Source organism: Rhinoderma darwinii, chromosome 4 (genome assembly GCF_050947455.1).
Source record: "Rhinoderma darwinii isolate aRhiDar2 chromosome 4, aRhiDar2.hap1, whole genome shotgun sequence".
Classification (NCBI taxonomy): Eukaryota; Metazoa; Chordata; class Amphibia; order Anura; family Rhinodermatidae; genus Rhinoderma; species Rhinoderma darwinii.
In genome coordinates this window covers 55,305,281-55,324,532 of record NC_134690.1, presented here as the reverse complement: position 1 = coordinate 55,324,532, position 19,252 = coordinate 55,305,281, and the positions used below count along the sequence as shown (strand labels likewise).

The 19,252-nt window shown below is 43.4% G+C and overlaps 1 protein-coding gene across 1 annotated transcript in view; it reads right to left on the bottom strand.

Moving 5' to 3' along the window:
* ADAM17 (ADAM metallopeptidase domain 17) overlaps window positions 1-19,252 on the bottom strand; it is an 83,899-nt gene that overhangs the window by 4,613 nt on the left and 60,034 nt on the right. The window contains exons 12-17 of the mRNA XM_075861117.1: window positions 10,254-10,406; window positions 8,836-9,035; window positions 6,673-6,776; window positions 5,001-5,135; window positions 2,577-2,707; window positions 1,633-1,711 (exon numbers count right to left, since the gene is read on the bottom strand). Coding sequence (XP_075717232.1) covers window positions 1,633-1,711; window positions 2,577-2,707; window positions 5,001-5,135; window positions 6,673-6,776; window positions 8,836-9,035; window positions 10,254-10,406 — 802 coding nt within the window. The remainder of the gene's footprint in view (window positions 1-1,632; window positions 1,712-2,576; window positions 2,708-5,000; window positions 5,136-6,672; window positions 6,777-8,835; window positions 9,036-10,253; window positions 10,407-19,252) is intronic.

The window sequence follows — 19,252 nt, the reverse complement described above, 5'->3', positions numbered from 1 at the left end:
TAACTTTTTTTGGGAGTTGAGGTGGCCAAAAAACTGATTTTGGCAGTTTACAATTTTTACGGCGTTCACCGTGCACCTTAAATAACGCTATATTGTACTAGTTCAGACTTTTACGAACGCAGCAATACCAATTTTGTTTACTTTTTTTTATTTTTTACATTACTTTAGAGGGAAAAGGTTTTGTTTTTTTTACTTTTTATTTTTTTGCACTACTAAAAACTTTATTTCACTTCTTTTGACACATTTTATTAGCTCCCCTAGGGGACTTGAACCACCAATCGTTATATCGCTGGTACAATATACTGCAATACTGATGTATTGCAGTATATCGTCATTTTTACAGGCATCTGTTAAGCCCTGCCACAAGCAGGGCTTAACAGAGGCAGAGTGAAGTCAGCCCTGGGAGCCTTCATTAGGCCCTTGGGCTGCCATAACAACCATCGTCACCCTCCGATCGGATTGCTGGGGGGGCTGTCGGAGGGGACCGCCCCCCTCTTCTCAATGCCTCTTCTCAAAGGTCACGATTGCCTGCTGCATTTGAGGGGTTAAACAGCCAGGAACAGCGCGATCGCTGCTCCCGGCTGTTAGTCCCAGGTGTCGGCTGTAAAACACAGCCGACTCCCGCAGCATATGGAGCGCGCTCAGGGCAATTCAAACGTCAAATCCCGCACCATGACGTACCGGTGCGTCAAGGAAGAGGCTCTGTCACCAGATTATAAGTGCTTATCTCCTACATAATCTGATCGGCGCTGTAATGTAGATAACAGTGGTTTTTATTTTATTATCATTTTTGAGCAAGTTATGAGCAATTTTATATCTATGCTAATTACTTTCGTAATGCCCAACTGGGCGTTTTTAACTTTTGACCAAGTGGGAGTTGTAAAGAGGAGTGTATGACGCTGGATCATGCTGTGCTGTCACTTACTCACACATTAACTTTACTGAAGTGTCTTGAGAGTGAATAGACATCACCTCCAGCCAGGATGCGATGTCTATTCACACTACCAACACTTCGGTAAAGTTTCTGTGGGACTTAATTGCTGCACAGCGTGATCTCGCGAGATTACGCTACTGCTGTCATTCATAGCGTGATCTCGTGAGATCATGCTGTGCAGCAATTAAGTCCCACACAAACTTTACCGAAGTGTCGGGAGTGTGAATAGACATCGCGTCCTGGCTAGAGGCGATGTCTATTCACTCTCAAGACACGTCAGTAAAGTTAATGTGGGTGTATGTGACAGCACATCGTGATCTCGCAAGATCACGCTGTGCCGAGTACAAATGGACATGAATGGAGAGGAGTGCATGAGGCGGATTTGACCAAGTGGGCGTTGTAAAGAGTGTATGACGCTGACCAAAGTTAAAAGTTGTATTTTTACATAATTGACAACCAATACAGATTTAATACTATTTCTCAAAGTGGAGGCTTTGCTACAATTGAATCCAGTCAAGGCAACCCTCTGTAATCTCGACAGCCTGAACTCAAGGTTTAATATAGTTATGGTGCATTGCATTAGAATACGGGTAAGGTCCGAAGTGACGGCGCTATTGGCCACCACAAGTGAGAAGAGTTGTGGCTGCCGCTATGTTGATCCGTGCCCTACAGCTATAAAACACACACAAATGACTCACCCAACATGTTGATGCTTAGTTTGTCAATGAAATCCCAGATCCTCTCGATCACATCTTGCACCTGTTTTTCACATTTTCCCTGTTAGAAGCCACATAAAAAATAGACCACGTTATTAAGACCATTGTCTACAAGGCATTACACATCACACTGCAGAGGAGAACGGATGACTGCTCCTGACATGCACATTAGGCAAATCTCACGAGGCCGGTGCATGTCATCAGTGGTGCTGCCCCTATTCTATACCCCGCGCTCAATGATAAATCAGAGTATACAGAGACGGTGTACCGTGTGTCATACATATACGTAGCACGGTTAGGCTGAATACAGTATTGTTTCTGATTTGATCCCCCGCCGCTGTCATTCATTAGTCCCAGGCGCTCTGGTGCTCACTTCATGGTGTGATAATTTGTCATCCATACAGATATCACGTCATGTGACTGCAGTTAGTGACAACCACTGTGGTCACGTAATGTGGCATTATTAGGGTATGTGCACACACACTATTTACGTCCGTAATATACGGACGTATTTCGGCAGCAAGTACCGGACCGAATACAGTGCAGGGAGCCGGGCTCCTAGCATCATACTTATGTACGATGCTAGGAGTCCCTGCCTCGCTGCAGGACAACTGTCACGTACTGAAAACATGATTACAGTACGGGACAGTTGTCCGGCAGCGAGGCAGGGACTCCTAGCGTCGTACATAACTATGATGCTAGGAGCCCGGCTCCCTGCAGTGTGTTCGGTCCGGAACTTGCGGCCGAAATACGTCCGTATATTACGGACGTAATTAGTGTGTGTGCACATACCCTTACGGACGACATGTTATTGGTGGGGGATGATGGACCCTTGGGCAGGAGACCAGAAATGAATTTTAAAAGTAAAGTATTTTGCTATTTGGGGGAGCTTCAGGGGGTTTCCTGACAAATAGGTGACAACTTACATTGGCATCACAAAAGCCCACAGTGCACGGCTTCCCTCTACGTAATAAGCGGTACTGTTTAGAGGCGTCCACGTATGGACTGCAGATCCCGCCGTGGTCCCGGCAGCAGACTTTACATGAATGCTCCGTTTCTGAAAGCACAAGACACAACATATTGTCAATTCATCTTAAAAACAGAAGTTCAAAAGAAGCCTAGTAATGCCAGTTGTACATGACTGAGTGCCACTTGGGCCAATTTTAACGGCCTCCGAGTGGCACCCATCACGGACTCATTCACTTTAGCAGGTGAATCAGTTTCTTGAAAACTGACCCGATTCTCAAAACCGTGGAAAGATAGGACATGTCCTATCCTTTCCACGGATCACGGACGGGACTCGGCCGGCGCACACTATTGTGTGCATGAGGCATTAGTGTGGTGTTGCGGCAACTTGACCACGTTGACTGTGCGGCCAAAGTCGCCATATAGCCCTAGCCTTCATTAATATCCGACATTTATGTCCCAGAAAAACGGTCTTTGTTGCCCATAGCAACCAATCAACTTACATTTTTCAAGCGCACTAATTGAATTGAAAGCTAAGCTGTGATAGGTCGCTGTGGGTAACAAAGACAGTTTTTCATGAATTTCCCATGGGCCTTATTTTTTCTAAAACGGTCTAACAGAACCACTCGCCTTGTTGCCTATAGCAACCAGAGTTTAGCTGCACAGGAAAAATGAAAGTTGCTCTGTGATTGGTTGCTATAGGCGACATGTGCTTTTACATAGAAGTCATTTTAGGATTATTTTCCTTGAACGGTTTCTGCTCAAATCTGCAACATGCAAGTTGTACCACATGTTCTGGTTATGCCAGTCGTCTGGCTTTCTGCTGCACCACTATCCTATTTGTCCAAAAATATTTCTCTCTTTTTTTTAACAAATTTTATTTATTTTTTTTAGTGCCCACACAAAACAGAAGGTGTAAATGTCACTGAGCTGTAACAACTGCCTCTTGGTGACAAACATTTACATTCACTAAAGAGTTAAAAGAATAAATGTACCTCCAACTTGAAATCATTTTTATGATACAGAATTAATTTCATAATATATCTTTATAGGGGTCAGAGCCTCTTTTGTTCGTATACAGAGCTCCAAATCTTCTACTTCTCTTCACACTAAATTCTGGCTGACTGCAACTGCCACTAGGGGGAGCATTCTACAGACGTCCATTATGTATGCATTATATGCAGTAAGTATCAGTAAAACGTCAGTATCAGAAAAATACAGCTCAGACCTCTATAAAAATATAAATGTAATCAGCACTGAATTTTGGAGCTAAAAACAAAGTTACTTTTAAAATTGTACCTCCAACTTTGAACATATTTATGCCAAATTACAAATCCAATATGAGAATGTTGGAAACAACATACATAAAGCCCAGTTTTTCTATATAACACATCTCATATTATACTGTATTACATGCATTAATAAAAAAGAGAGAGCTTTTTTTCAAGTGACTTTCAAAATAAGTCTGCAAACCCCAGTATAAACTATTCTGCAACATGTTGCCTCCAACAATGAGCTGTAATCTATGGGTGAACCCAGCAGCAATTGTTCCATATTGCAGTGCCCTGCAGCGCCATCACAGGAGAAACGCAGTGTTACATATTTTTTTTATAGAAAATAATGGGGGGGGGCCTGACTCCTTTATTAACTTAAAGGGGGTTTTCCCATCAGGGACATTTAGGTCATATCCACAGGATATATCATAAATGTCAGATAGATGCAGGTCCCACCTATCTCCAGAACGGGGCCCCCTAAACCCCATTCTACCACTCTGTGTTTCCACTGACGCTTGTGATTCCCGACCATGTAAGAAGAAAACAGCATAGCTCGCTGAGCTAAGCTGTTTAACTCCCATAGAAGTGAATGGCAGTTATGGAAGCAGCATAGCATGCGAGCTACACTGTTTCCGTAACTGGCATTCACTTCTATGAGACTTACGGAAACAGCGTAGCTCAGCGAGCTACGCGGATTTCATCTAACATGGTCGGAAATTACATGCTTCAGTGGAAACACAGAGCGGTCGAACGGGGTTTAGGGGGCCTCGTTCTAGATAGGTGGGACCCGCATCTATCTGACATTTATGACATATCCAGTGGATATGTCATAAATGTCTGATGAGAAAACCCCTTTAATGTTCTCTAATAGGGGGTTTGAAGATGTGTTTACTAAGGTGGATTTGAGTCTTTTTTTGGAATCTCCGCAGTTTTGTCACTGCCTGTAATAAACGGACAACAGCTGATCCCGTCCATCAAGCTGCTTAGAAAACGGTGACACAACAGAGCTGGCAACTATTAGTAGTAGCATGAGGATAACTAAGTAGTGGACTGTTCAGCGAGGTGTGTCTGGGTCCCTGTAACAGATGTGGAAATAAAGAACACCCTAACCATTGCAGGCGCAGGACTTGAGCTTCATCTCAATCTCACAGAATGGACGACATTCTCCCTTGGCACATTTTCCCAGATCAACGCAGACTGTCTCATCTGCGGCATTTCCAGGCGCTGGACACTCACTGCTGTTCCCTGTGGATGGATAGAAAGTGAAGTGCATTGACTAGGACAGGAAAGACATATAGAAACATCAAGCAACCTGACCCGTCCATAATGGATTGAGTGATGTGATGACTTGATATTACAAGTACAATTGATGATAAATTAAAGGGGAACTACCAAAAATCAGAGGTTAAAAATTACTTGGCATCAGTGATACAAGCTTCTGTGTCTACGTTCCCATGACAAAACTTCCTGACCCCTGTGCTCTGGCAGCTGGGACTTGGCCCTATAGCAATCAATGACATCTCTGCTTTATCCCTCTTACCAACGTTAGTGAAATGACGGATTGATTTTTATATAGATCACAGGAAGTGCCATCATGAGAACACAGGCACGACATTCTCCACACAGAAATAAGACTTGTTTTTCTAACCTTTTCCCTACATCTAGGCCTCTACAATTAGTCCCTGCACCTTGATTTACTTGTGGCAGCAGACCTCTATGTGGACATAGAGAGTAGACATCTTCAGGAGTCAATGATTGATCATAGAACATGATCCAATGACATGGCCAGTAGCCCTGTATGGTTTACATGCTGTAATATAATAATCAAATCTACAGTATTTCACCAACACCAGGCTGATGCCAAAAGCCTTTCTTGGTTCCCAAGCACCAGATCTAAACATCAAACGGTGACCTGACTTCTTCTGTCCACTGCAGTAAATGAAGAGCATATATAAATGAAAAAAAATTCATTTTATTCCAGAAACAACGCCACTCTTGTCCATGGGCTGCATCTGATATTGCAGCTCAGCAGCATTAAAAGGGTTTTCCCATCTTGGACATTTATGGCATATTCACAGGATATGCCATAAACGTCCGATTAATGCAGGTCCCACCTCTGGGACCTGGACCTATCTGTAGGATGAGGCCCTCCGACTCCTGTCCTACCTTCTCTTGTTCTCGCCAGCTACTGACTGACGATGTGGTTGGGAGTACAGAAACAGACAAAATAGCTGCGCTATGCAGTTTCCGTAATTCACAAAAAAGTAAGTAATACAAAGTGTAACAGAGTGAACTACGCTGTTTCCATAGCTCTCGAGTTCCGGAAACAGCATAGCTCGCCATGCTACGCGGTTTCCATAGCTGCCAATCACATCAGTTACAAAAACAGCGTAGCTCAGCAATCTCAGTCGTTTTCGTACTCCCAACACCTTGGCCGAAGAGCAGTGAGAGCAAGACAAGGTAGAACGGGGGTCAGGGAACCGTTCTAGAGATAGGTCTCTGGGGTGGTACCAGCATCTACTGGACATTTCTGCCATATTTATGGATATGTTATAAATGTCTAAGATGGGAAAATCCATTTGATGGGGCTAAGCTGCAATACCAGACACAGCCCATGGACAGGAGTGGTGCCATTTCTGTGGGAAAAGTAGGCCCTTTTTCCCCCAGAAAAAAAAAGAGAAAGAACAGGACTAAAAAAAAGTCTATAAAAAAAATACTTCAAGCAAGTGATAAACACCATGACAGAAAGACTAAAATTGTCCTCACATGCAGCAACACTAACCTGTGCAGAACGACTCTCCTTTACAGGTGGCATTTATAGCTTCCTGGCATTTCTTTTGTACAGTTTCAAACTGGCACTTCTTGCAGCAAGGACTGTTCCGATCACTGAAATATTGATGGGTTTAGAAATTGGTCACATCATTTTAACTATTACAGATTAATAATTTTGTGAATGCAACTTGCTGGAATGTCAGCCCACTCATGGTCATCTGCGGAGAGAGCCAGGAACAAGAAAAGGGGGCTCAGATACTGAACTTTCTAGCCAAGGTGGATCTTTCTCATTTTTAGTGGACCTCTGGCTTTGCATCGCCCTCTCAACCATTACACTATGCAGAACACAGTATCAGTTTTGCCCAGAGTTTTCCTTTAATATACTTTCAGTAGCAGAACTGATCTAAAGCTAGAGAAGGGGAACAGGAGAAATCACAATCTCTGCAGTTGCTCCCGGAGCCCATCAATAGCCCAGAATTCTCCTACTGAGAATATACATAGTTGAGTCACATTATTATGACCACCAGCCAATATCCAGAGTAACCGCCGTGTGCAGCATGGACAGCAGCTAGACAGGCTGGGAGTTGGTCTTCGGTATCTGGAACCGTGCTGACTGCAGTGCATCCCACATTTGCTGGAGGGTGCGTGGGGGAGGATCCATAGAGCGAACAAAACGATTGAGGTGGTCCCACAGATGCTCAGTTGGGTTCAAGTCTGGGGAATTAGGGGGCCAGTGAACTATTTGGAAGTCCTGGTCGTCCTCTTCCAACCACTGTCGGACATTTCTAGCCGTGTGACATGTCGCATTGTCTTGCTGGAAGACTCCATCTGCCCAGGGAAGACAATCAGCATATATGGGTGGACATGATCTGCAACGATGGATTCGTACCCAAATCAGTTCCGAGTGCCCTCCACATGGATGAGTGGGCCCAGAGGATGCCATGAAAAAATTCCCCAGACCATAACGCTGCTGCCACCAGGTTGTGTTCTTCCAGCAATGGTTGCAGGGTGTTTGTTCTCTGATGTTTCTTGCCTGACAACATCCATCCGTTTGATGAAGCAGAAAACATGATTCATCAGAGAAGGCAACCCCGTACCAATCATCGGTGGTCCAATTCCGATACGGTAGTGCAAATTGAAGCCTTTTTTTCAGATGCACCTTTGTTAGCATAGGAGCAGTGACCATCCGTTTGCTTCAGAGCCCCAGTAGGGTTCGCTGAACTGTTATTGACACACGTTTGGTAGCCCCCTGGTTGATTTTCACGGTGAGCTTCTTTACTGTAATGTGTCGTTCAGCCCTCATGCACCTTCGTAGACGACGTTCACCTCTCACATCAATGGCACGTGGTGCTCCGCAGTTTCCACATCGGTTATTCCCAATGCTGCCATTTGTCCACTTACGATACACTTTCACCACAGCAGCACGCGAACAGTTCACAAACTGCGATGATTGAGAAATACTGCCACGCTTGGTCCGAAAGCCAATAATCATCCCTTTTTGCAACTCTGATAAATCGCACCTTTTACCCAAGGCAACAACGAGTGATATGTGATCAGACAGCCTATATATACACCTTATATACCCACCAAGACAGCCCACGACACATCACTTCCTTCATGGGCTTCACGCTGCCGACGTCAAAAGTAGGAGGTGGTCATAATAATGTGACTCGACTGTGTATTACGAGATTGCACATAAAGCTATCATCATGTGTACTTCTAGACTTTAAATGCCCCCTAACACTATTTTTATGCTTCTTTCGTTTGCTAGAAGTAAATATAGACTTCTCTGTGGATACCAGTAAGTTTGAATGCACACAGGTGGTTTTCCACAGCACAATGGGGGTCATGGGCCCCCCTGTTCTCCTGAAAGGGGTGTGTCCCAGATGTGGGACTCTGAATTATCAGACATTTATGCCATATTATATACTGTATATACACTAACTGCCAATTGTCACAATACCCCTTTAAGTATGTGTCTGGTGACAAACTTGTCGACTATTTCCAATGACATCCAGCAGGACTACTCTTTTATGCAGATTTTAATGTTATTCATGTGGTTTAAAAGTAGACTTTCCCCTTTAAAAATTGGGTATCTATGATTTCTTCAGACTTTAGCAGCTTCTCAATCCCCTACTTCAAAATTCAGTTTACTTGTCTCTGCTGTACAGACCTGCATTTAGCATTATTCTTAAACTTGCATTCAGAGGTACAGCAGGGGTCATCATGCTGGTGCAGCAAGCCTGGGTCACAATCTTCCCCTTCATCCACTCTGGAGTTGCCGCAGACCTTGTTGTTGCGCTCTTTGAAGCAGAGTGACGCTTTGCTCATCAGTGTGCGGAGGATTGACTCTCTGCTGCAAATGGAGAACATCTAATGGAGAGAAGCAGAAAGGAGTTCAACATCTACCTATATAGAGCATCTAACCCAACAAAACCACAAACATTGATATTTATGGGATGTGCTTGTTTAGAGAACATAGTCCTCTTCTTTGATCCTGCTTTCCCCCACATCACAGCTTAAAGATCCTGATACACATATAAAATGTTTTCTAGAAAGGCAAAAAGGCAGTTTGGGAAAAGAGGTAGAGTTAGGGCATACGTACCATAGAGAAAGACCATGTGGCTGCTATAGGAACCTTGGAAAGAGGCGGCTCAGCCCTGGATGGTCCCATGGGCTTTGTCTCTGAGTGTCAAGAACTTGTGTTCTCCCCTCTCCAGAAGAGCTTCACTGTTAGTAGACAAGGGGTGGGGAGTTGTCTCAAGGGTCATTAAATGGTGTGGAGGGAAATAAAAACCCAAAACACCTGCCCTTCTGTCCTGTGTGGTAAAACTAGGCACCATAATGGGTTGCCCATTTTCATCTTTGTGATAAGGTCTCCTTTATTCTATGTACCCCATATATCAGTTGTTCCCTAACCAAAAAAAGGCGGGAACCAGGAGGAGATAGGGTCCTGCTAAAACTTAAAACTGCATATTAAAACTTGTGAAAAGATTTGCAGAGTGGTAAATTGTTAAAGGGGTTGTCCAATTTAAAAAACCCACATTCAAATACATGATTAGGGAATTCTGAGATAATAGTGAGGGGGGGGGGTGCTACCTTGGCCAGAGTGTAGAGCGGTTAGAAAGAGAATCTCGCTCTGGATGATGGTCCGGTCCTGCATTACAGACAACACATTGATATGAATGGGCACTGTGTAATGCTTAATTTCACCAGTGGTGGCACTGCAGAGAAATTGAACACTTACTGCCAGATTTTCCCAAAGATTACAGCTGGGGATCCCAGTAGGGGGACACTTTGTGATCATCTGATTGTCAACTGACCCTTATAACAACCAGGGTTTGTCCAAAGTGGAGAGCCCCTTTAAGTTCTCCATTAATTGTCAAGTTTAGTATTCCAGTAGAGATCATCAGGGTGGCTCACAAAGTATGATACACAAGAGTAAGTTTATGAGGTCCAGATGAAATGTATTTAAGACTGAAAGGAGTTCTGACCTACTCAGTGAGTGCAGAAAGACTATGTAAGTTATTCAGATGTGTGAAATGAGTTACGTGGGCAGAGAACAAATGATAACAGAAGGTTTATCTTTACCTTGTTATTTTGATGGTCTCCACTAACAGCTATGGGGTACATCACAAATTTCCCCCCACGATCCTCACTAGGTGCACAGTCTTCCATGCTGTCAGGGTCGTGTTCAGACCCAAAGTTGTGTCCCAGCTCATGAGTAGTGACTAGATCAGCTTCCTGTAAAAGATAAACACAAGAATGTCAAGCATTGTCACGTATGATAGTGCAACTCTGAATGTAAAGCCAGACTCACGCCTAATTTGGGGCCATGGGGGATGTCATGTACCAGCATCGAACGGTGTTCCCCAAAGCAATTATGGGGGGGGGGGGTAATTTTGGCATTAGGCCATCTATCTGAAGATAATGCACCATTACAGAGCTCATAATTTCTAGCAAATCTTCACCATTAGTGAATGGGCACTTTTATATTAAAGGCTATGTAAACCTTTGAACACCAAAGCCGTCAGTCCCGCTAACCTAACGGATTTGGTTTTCAAGATTAAACTTCTATGTATCCAGGATACATAGAAACTGTATCTGAAAAAGGTAAAAAAAGTTAAAAAAACAATTAAAAATGTGCACCAAAACACGAGGAAACATTGTTTAATTAAAAAAAGTATTCAATGGTTTACATAGCCTTTAACGAATTACAAATCGTAATAGTTGTTTTTCAATTTTTAAAAATGGTGTGCAGATGCTTTAGCTACAGTATGATTCCTCACTTACTAATATGCTGTCTGTAGCTGTAATGCCTCTGTAAGGCAGTCTCCCATGCAGTCACATGACCATGCTTGTGGCGTTTATCTCCTACTTGTATGAAGTTCTGTACTTTGAGCACGTGGTTATCTCCCCTTTCCCACCTCCCTGCAGTTCAGGATGTCACACATCACATGCCTCTTCTCTCTGAATCTCTAAACATCTCTCTTTACCAGGTGTCTCCTATATTTTACTCCATTGTAAGCAGCTTATTTAATCTCACCATAGACTATTATTTTGCCTATTGACATAATAACGTCAGCAGTACAAGCCCTTACATGGTTCGGTTACACAAGAATGTGGCTGCAATAGAAGCTGATTACTGTATGACATGGGAATAAGACTGAATGGTACAATATGAAATCCAGGCTCTTTCGCTCAAAGTAGCTTATTAAGAATGGTTACATGTTGGGGCGTGGCTCGGCGAGCAGCAAAAGCACTCGCATTAGTCTGTAGCTCCGCAGTGAATTTGTGCCATACTCATTCTCCAGACATCCTCAGTTCCACAATTCTGTCCCGGAGATGCAGAAGGTTGAGGGCTACCAGGCAAGTGACTATGAGCCCCACGAGAAGACAAACCGCTGCAGAAAAACTGCAAGAATTTGCTAGGGGAGAGGGGCAAGTTGGCGAATCGGGAATCGGAGCCTACTCTGACAGAGGTGACAAATGAATTGCTGGCAGCTATTTCGGCGTGTAAAATCTCCCTAACTGGCAAGATGGAGGAGGTGAAAATTGATATTGGTCTTATTAGACATGATATGCAGGCCCTGAGAGAACGCATGACATACGTGGAAGACAGTTTCCGGTGTGAAAGATAAGATGGCGCACTTACCCGGCGCCATTTCTGACCTGGAAACAGCCAACGAACTGTGGAAACAGAAAACGGATGATCTGGAAAACAGATTACACCGGAATGACCTTCAAATAATAGGTATGCCTGAACGGACTGAAGGCCAAAATCCGGGTGACTTTCCTAAAATGGATCAGGGATCTGCTCCCAGACGCACCCTTTTCGCAGGCCTTTGCTGTAGAGAGGGCTCATAGAGTCCCATCGAGACCGCCACCGCCTAGTGCCCCACCCAGGCCGCTACTTGCCAGACTGCTTAATTGTAAACGACAGACTTGGTTCTCCGATTGGCTCACAGACTTCCAGATCTGAAGTTTAATGGAGCCGCTGTTTCTATAATCCCTAATTTTTCCCCAGACGTGCAAAAACGGAGAGCGACAATTGTGGCAGTTAAAAGATGCCTCAGAGATCTGAATATTCCATACTCCATGTTGTACGCAGCAGGGCTGCGGGCAGTAGATAATGATCGCTCCACATTTTTCAACTCCCCACAAGATGCGGATGAATGGGTGAGAAGCAAAGGATTGCCTCGACGAGACTGATCCTGGATGGGAATGCATTTACCAAGGGATCTTCTGGAAGCGGGCAACATGGATCCATTGTGGGATTCATACACCCAGCTTTCACTGGAATATTTTGCTTACCCTCGCTTAAAAAAAATGTATGTACCCTGACTCAGGAACGGTATCCTGATATGTGATTACCAAGAGATGATTTGGACTCGCGCACGGGGCAAGTACATGCTGATCGTCCTTTGCAGACCCATGTAATGTTAGGTTTAAAGTTAATAGGTTATGCTGAACGGACTTGCCTTCATGTCCTTTTTTCTAATCTGCCCTGTATTTACTTATCCTCTCCGGGACATTCTCACATACATATGCTGGAATAATGTATTTATAAATTGGATTCCCCCTTTGACGAGTTATGGCATGGGGACACTCCTGTATACCTTACATGCCACGGTTATGGGCATGAACCGACAATGGTACATATGTCTTCTTGCATTGCTGGGCCAGTTTATTGTTCTAATATTAGTTCTACTTTGTAAATTTTAGAATATGCCAGCTATTAGTGAACATTTACTCAAGTACAAGTACAGGTGTAGGTTTATAAATAGACTAGGAATGTGAACCATGTGAGATCTTTTGGTTATGGCAGAGTATATACAGAGCTGAGTAAAGTGGGTGGATGGTTACTAAAGCACTTTAAGTTTCTAAGATGGCATCTGTAACGGTTATGTCGTGGAATGTGAAGAGCATGGGTAGCCCACAGAAACCGGCTATGGTGTTCGCACACATACGTAAATATAACCCTCATATACTAGGTTTACAAGAAACACATTTAGTACCGGATAAAGCCCAGGCCCTGCACAGACCGTGGGTTCATTGGTCTGAACACTCATACCATGCATCTTATAACCAGGGAGTATCTATTCTAGTCCACTAATCCATAAGATGGGAGGCAGTACACACTAAGGTGGATAAGGATGGCAGATATATATGTAGAAAACACACAGTTTGTTATTTTGGGAATGTATGTACCTCCACCTACTTCTTTAAATGACCTGCATTTGGCTGCCACATTTGCTGCGACATACCCGGTTGATACGGTATTAGGAATGGGAGATTTTAATATGGTAATAGATTCATACTTAGACCGATTTAGGGCTGTTCCGATCTCAGTCCCTGACTCGCAAACACAGTCTGCGCTAGATTTGTTGCTCCATGAACTGGGGGTGGAACAATATTTTTCGTTGTAAATACCAGAGCGTACTCCTGTCATTCTCTAGGTCGCAATTCTCTTTCCCAAATCGATTATATGGTTGTCACCAGAGGCACCATGGAGGCATTTCCAATGGTAACTTATAAAAAACAGAGGAGTGTCAGATCATTCTCCCACGGTGATAACATTTTCTATAATTGGTCCATTAAGACCTAAAAGTTGGAAAATCCATCCCTTTTGGTTGACCCCGATTGGTCCTCATGACCGCATTTCAGACCAACTGGAGATATTCCATGATGCACACTGCTCCTTTGATGACTCAAATATTCTGTGGGATACTCTGAAAGCATATCTTAGGGGTGCCTACGTTCTACCATTTCTTTTAAAAAATGTAAATCATCTAGAGGAGCGGGATATGGCACGGAAGTGGGGCTGCACGTTGGCTCAGTGGTTAGCATTATTGCCTTACAGTGCTGGGGTCCTGGGTTCAAACCAAGGACAACATCTGCATGGAGTACTCTGGGGTACTCCCACACCCCAAAAACATACAGACAGGGAATTTAGATTGTGAAATATGTTGGCGCTATATAAGTAACAGAAATAAATAAATAAATGCAGTGCACTAGAAGAACAATCCATAGCAGACCCCTGAGATTCGAATAAAGAACTTTGACTACTGAAAGGGAGGAAATATTTAGTATTTTTGCAAGAAAAAAGCCAATAGGAAGCTATTTCTTTTACCAAGCAAACATATTTCGCATTTGGGAACCAGTCAAGTAAATTACTGGCACATATGATACACCAAAATTCACAGAGCCCAGCTATACTGAAAATCCAAGATAGCTCAGGTAGTTATACACCTACAGGGTGGGCCATTTATATGGATACACCTAAATAAAATGGGAATGGTTGGTGATATTAACTTCCTGTTTGTGGCACATTAGTATATGGGAGGGGGGAAACTTTTCAAGCTGGGTGTTGACCATGGCGGCCATTTTGAAGTCGGCCATTTTGTATCCAACTTTAGTTTTTTCAATGGGAAGAGGGTCATGTGACACATCAAACTTATCGAGAATTTCACACCGCAGAAGAAATGCCTCCTGATCTGACCCCCTTAGACTTATCTTTGGGGTCATCTGAAGGCAATTGTCTATGCTGTGAATATACGAGATGTGCAGCAACTGAAACTACGGATACTGGAAGCCAGTGCTAGCATTTCTTCTGCGGTGTTGCTATCAGTGTGTGAAGAGTGGGAGAAGAGGGTTGCATTGACAATCCAACACAATGGGCAGCACTTTGAACACATTTTATAAGTGGTCAGAAACTTGTAAATAACTCATGAAAGAATAAAGTAACGTTAAAACCAAGCACATCATTGTTTTTCTTGTGAAATTCTCGATAAGTTTGATATGTCACATGACCCTCTTCCCATTGAAAAAACTAAAGTTGGATACAAAATGGCCGACTTCAAAATGGCCACCATGGTCAACACCCAGCTTGAAAAGTTTCCCCCCTCTCATATACTAATGTGCCACAAACAGGAAGTTAATATCACCAACCATTCCCATTTTATTTAGGTGTATCCATATAAATGGCCGACCCTGTAGAATAGCCGAAAGATTTGCACACTTTTATAAAGAATTGTATTCCTCTCAGACCTCCTATGATCTATCAGACTTTGCATCCTATATGGATGGTATAGTGTTCCCCACTCTAGAGGAAACTAGCAGGGAAGCACTAGAACTAGAAATTATTGCGGAAGAGGTTTTACAGGCCTTGAAGAATATGGCCTCATGCACACGACCGTTGCCATGTGCACAGCCGTGATTTTCGGGTCGGCCGACTATCAGCCGCGAGCCGCCTGCAAATCGCGGGACATGCACATGGCCGCGGCCATTATTTTCAATGAGCCCGGACCGCAGAAGACAGGTCCGTTCTTTCTGCGGTGCGGGCTCCCGGGCCATGCACGGACCGTATAAACTACGGTCGTGTGCATGGCCCCATAGAAATGAATGGGGCCGCAATTCGCCCATGGATTTTCGGGGGAATAGCGGCCGCAAAAGCACGTTCTTGCGCATGGGGCCTTAGTCAATGGGAAAGGCATCGGGCCCTGACAGGATCCCTGTGGAAGTTTATCGTAGGTACTCCGATCATTTCATCCTCTCACTTTGCTCTATGTACTCACATGCCCAGAGAATAGGTATATTGCCGGACAGTATGTATGATGCTACTATAATAGTTGTATTGAAGCCTGATAAAGACCCTGTGAACGTGGCTCATATAGGCCGATATCGTTGTTAAACAACGATTACAAAATATTCACGAAGGTACTTGCAAACAGGCTTAACAAGGTTATCCTTCAGGTGATTCATGGGGATCAGACGGGATACATGCCTGGGTAATCTACTTCGGAAAATATTAGGAAGGTACAAATCCTTACACAGACTGGAGTGGCTATGAAGGCAGATTGGGCGCTAGCGTCTTTGGATGCTGCGAAGGCCTTCGATTCAATTGAATGGCCCTATTTGCTGGAAACATTGACCAGATTTTGGTTTGGCCCTCAGTTCATCAGATGGATTTCAGTTTTATATAAGACAGCGAGAGCACAAATTTTGGTTAATGGTGTGAGGTCTCCTTCTTCTCGCTCTATAGAGGCACTCGGCAAGGTTTTCTCCTTTCCCTGTTACTCTTTGCCCTTGCTATTGAGCCTCTAGCAATACGCATATGGCACCACCCAGAATACAGAGGACTAATACTAGGGTCATGAGAGGATTGGATAAGCTTGTACGCAGATGACATGGTTTTATATATGTCCCAACCTACTGTTTCTTTACCGTTGGCCATAGACATACTGGATAAGTTCGGACAATTCTCTGGACTACATATTAATTGGAGCAAATCCTTCTTTATGCCATTACAGGTGATGGGATGGCCGGACACTGCGCATGGCCTAAGGGTAGTACCAAAGTTTAAATATTTGGGTATAGTTATCAATAGAAATCATATGGAGGACCATGCAGCAAATATCTTCCCTTTGCTAGACTATATACAATCTATATGTTGCCACTGGCGGTGGCTGGTACGATTAATCTCTAGAAAATATAGGATTCCTCCAGCTCACCAGTATGTATGTCCAGATTTGGACTGCGCACGGATCCACTTGGTGGCACACGGTACAAACACAGCAGAAACGAGGAATTTGATCCAGCGCGGTTTCGTTAAAAGGAAGTAATATTCTAACTTTATTTTAGACAAGAGTAAAATCCACTAGGAGTAAGGGTGGTTGTCTCAGCAGTAAGCCTACGCGTTTCCGACAGATCACCTGTCCTTCGTCATGGCACAATGTAAATCCTGCAAACAAAGCAACCTACATTTATATCCAGTCAGTTCACCTGTAAGGGTATGTGCACACAACCTATTTTCAGACGTAATTCAGGCGTTTTACGCCTCGAAATACGCCTGAAAAGATGGCTACAATACGTCTGCAAACATCTGCCCAATACTTGCAATGGGTCTTACGATGTTCTGTTCAGACGAGGTGTAATTTTACGCGTCGCTGTCAAAAGACGGCGCGTAAAATTACACCCGCGTCACAGAAGTGCAGGACGTTTTTGGAGACGTTTTTCGTTGACTCCAATGAAAAACAGCTCTAATTACGTCCGTAAGAGACACCGCGAAAAACACGAGTACATGCAAAAACGTCTGACATTCAAGAGCTGTATTCGCCTGAAAACAGCCCGTAATTTCAGACATATATTTTGCGTTTGTGTGTGAACATACCCGAACGCTGTCCTCATATATTCCGGTGTCCAGTCTCGAAACCAGACCTTCAGGACATTAGCACCCACCTGTGCCAGAACCAGTTCCCAGGTAAAAACTCCCAACAGGAACCAGACGGTGCCTATGGATAATGCAACCCACATTCAGCAAAGGTAAAAATGAACCCTTTGTAGTGAAATTCAATATTGTGAACATATGATTATTTGTATGGGAGAATTAATTTACATTTTCTAGAACGGATGTTAGACGGGATATATATATATATGCATATAGATGTTTATGAGAAGAATAACTGTTAAAACAATAATCTGTGCAATCCGCAGAGATATGAATAAAAAAAATCTTCAACTATAAATACAGAGACAAATAGTTACTGTAATGTCAATATCGAAGTATATGGTAGAGAGAGGAAAAAAGTCGCACTTCGATTAGGAGATTGTGGTTAGCCCTAGACTACACAATATGATATATATGTATATTAACACCGCTGGACCTAAAGCCAATATTATAGATCCTTCACTAGAATTTTAATACGATAACGGTGGTATATAATCTGATATTTAGCAAAAACAAATCTGGCATAACCGAAAAAGAAACAAGATAGATACAATGTCCTAATGATCCTATATGTGCAAGATGTTACCGTGAGAAGCGACACGTCTACAACTGTGAAGATAATAGTTTTGATTGATACACGAGATAGAAACATTCTGCATAAATGCGATGAGTAAATGAATAGTGAAACATCAGTTCCTTTTTCATATTTAGACCCATAGGAAATCTAGTTTTTAAATGGTAAATCCAGAAAGCTTCTCGGTCAAGAGGAATATGATGCGATTCCCACCTCTTGGTGGACATTTGACATGCTCAATAGCATATATATTAACAGGTTCCCGACCGCTGGCCGTAAATATACGGCCAGCGGCCAGGGTCTCTAAAGTCCGGCGTATAGTATATATACGGCCGCACTTCAGAGACTGTGCACGCGCGATCGCGTGCACACAGCTCTATGCCCTGGCTGTTGCTAACAGCCATGGGCACTGGGCAGAATGTCAGGGGTCAATCTTTTGGCCCCTGAACATGTGATCGCTGTGACAACCAATCACAGCGATCACATGCATTTCTGCATAGAAAACAGTGTGCACGCGATCGCGTGCACACAGCCCTGTGCCCTCGCTGTTACCAACAGCTCTGGGCACTGGGCAGAGTATCAGGGACCAATCTGATGGTCCCTGATCATGTGGTCGCTGTGAAAACCTATCACAGCGACCACATTTGTTTTATTTTGACTTTTCTGGCAGTAAATCTCCTGCCTCTTTTCTTCTCCTCAAACATTGTTTCAGTTTGAGGAGAAGAAGAGACTCGGGAGAATTGCTGCCAGAAGAATACAGTGAAAAAAAATACAGTTACACTAAAACATTCTCTGTATAGATAGATTTCTATCTATCTATACAATCTATCTATCCATCTATCTTTTTTTCTATCTATCTACCTTTCTTTCTTTTATTCTATTAGAATAGGCAGGTAGGGAGTATATAATTATATATATATCCACATATATATAATATATATAGCAATAGCGGTTTATTTTTTTGTTAGCGGTAGTGTAGATATATATATAGCAGTTAGTTTGTGTGTTTTATAAAAAAAAAAAAAAAAAATTTGTTTAGTTAGTGTTAGTGTTAGTTACGTTATGGCGAGGAAGTTGTTTAGCGCCGAGGAGGCATACGCCATGCTGTGGTCTGAGTCGGAGACCGCATCAGAGATGGCGTCCGAGATGGAACCTGTTTTAGGTAGTGACGATGACAGCGTCACTTCAGGTTCATCTTCAGGGGACGTTGTCCCTGATGCAGTCGAAACTGCAGAACATGAAAGTGCAGGGCCAAGTAGCGCTGTAGCACGGGACAGCCTGGTCCCT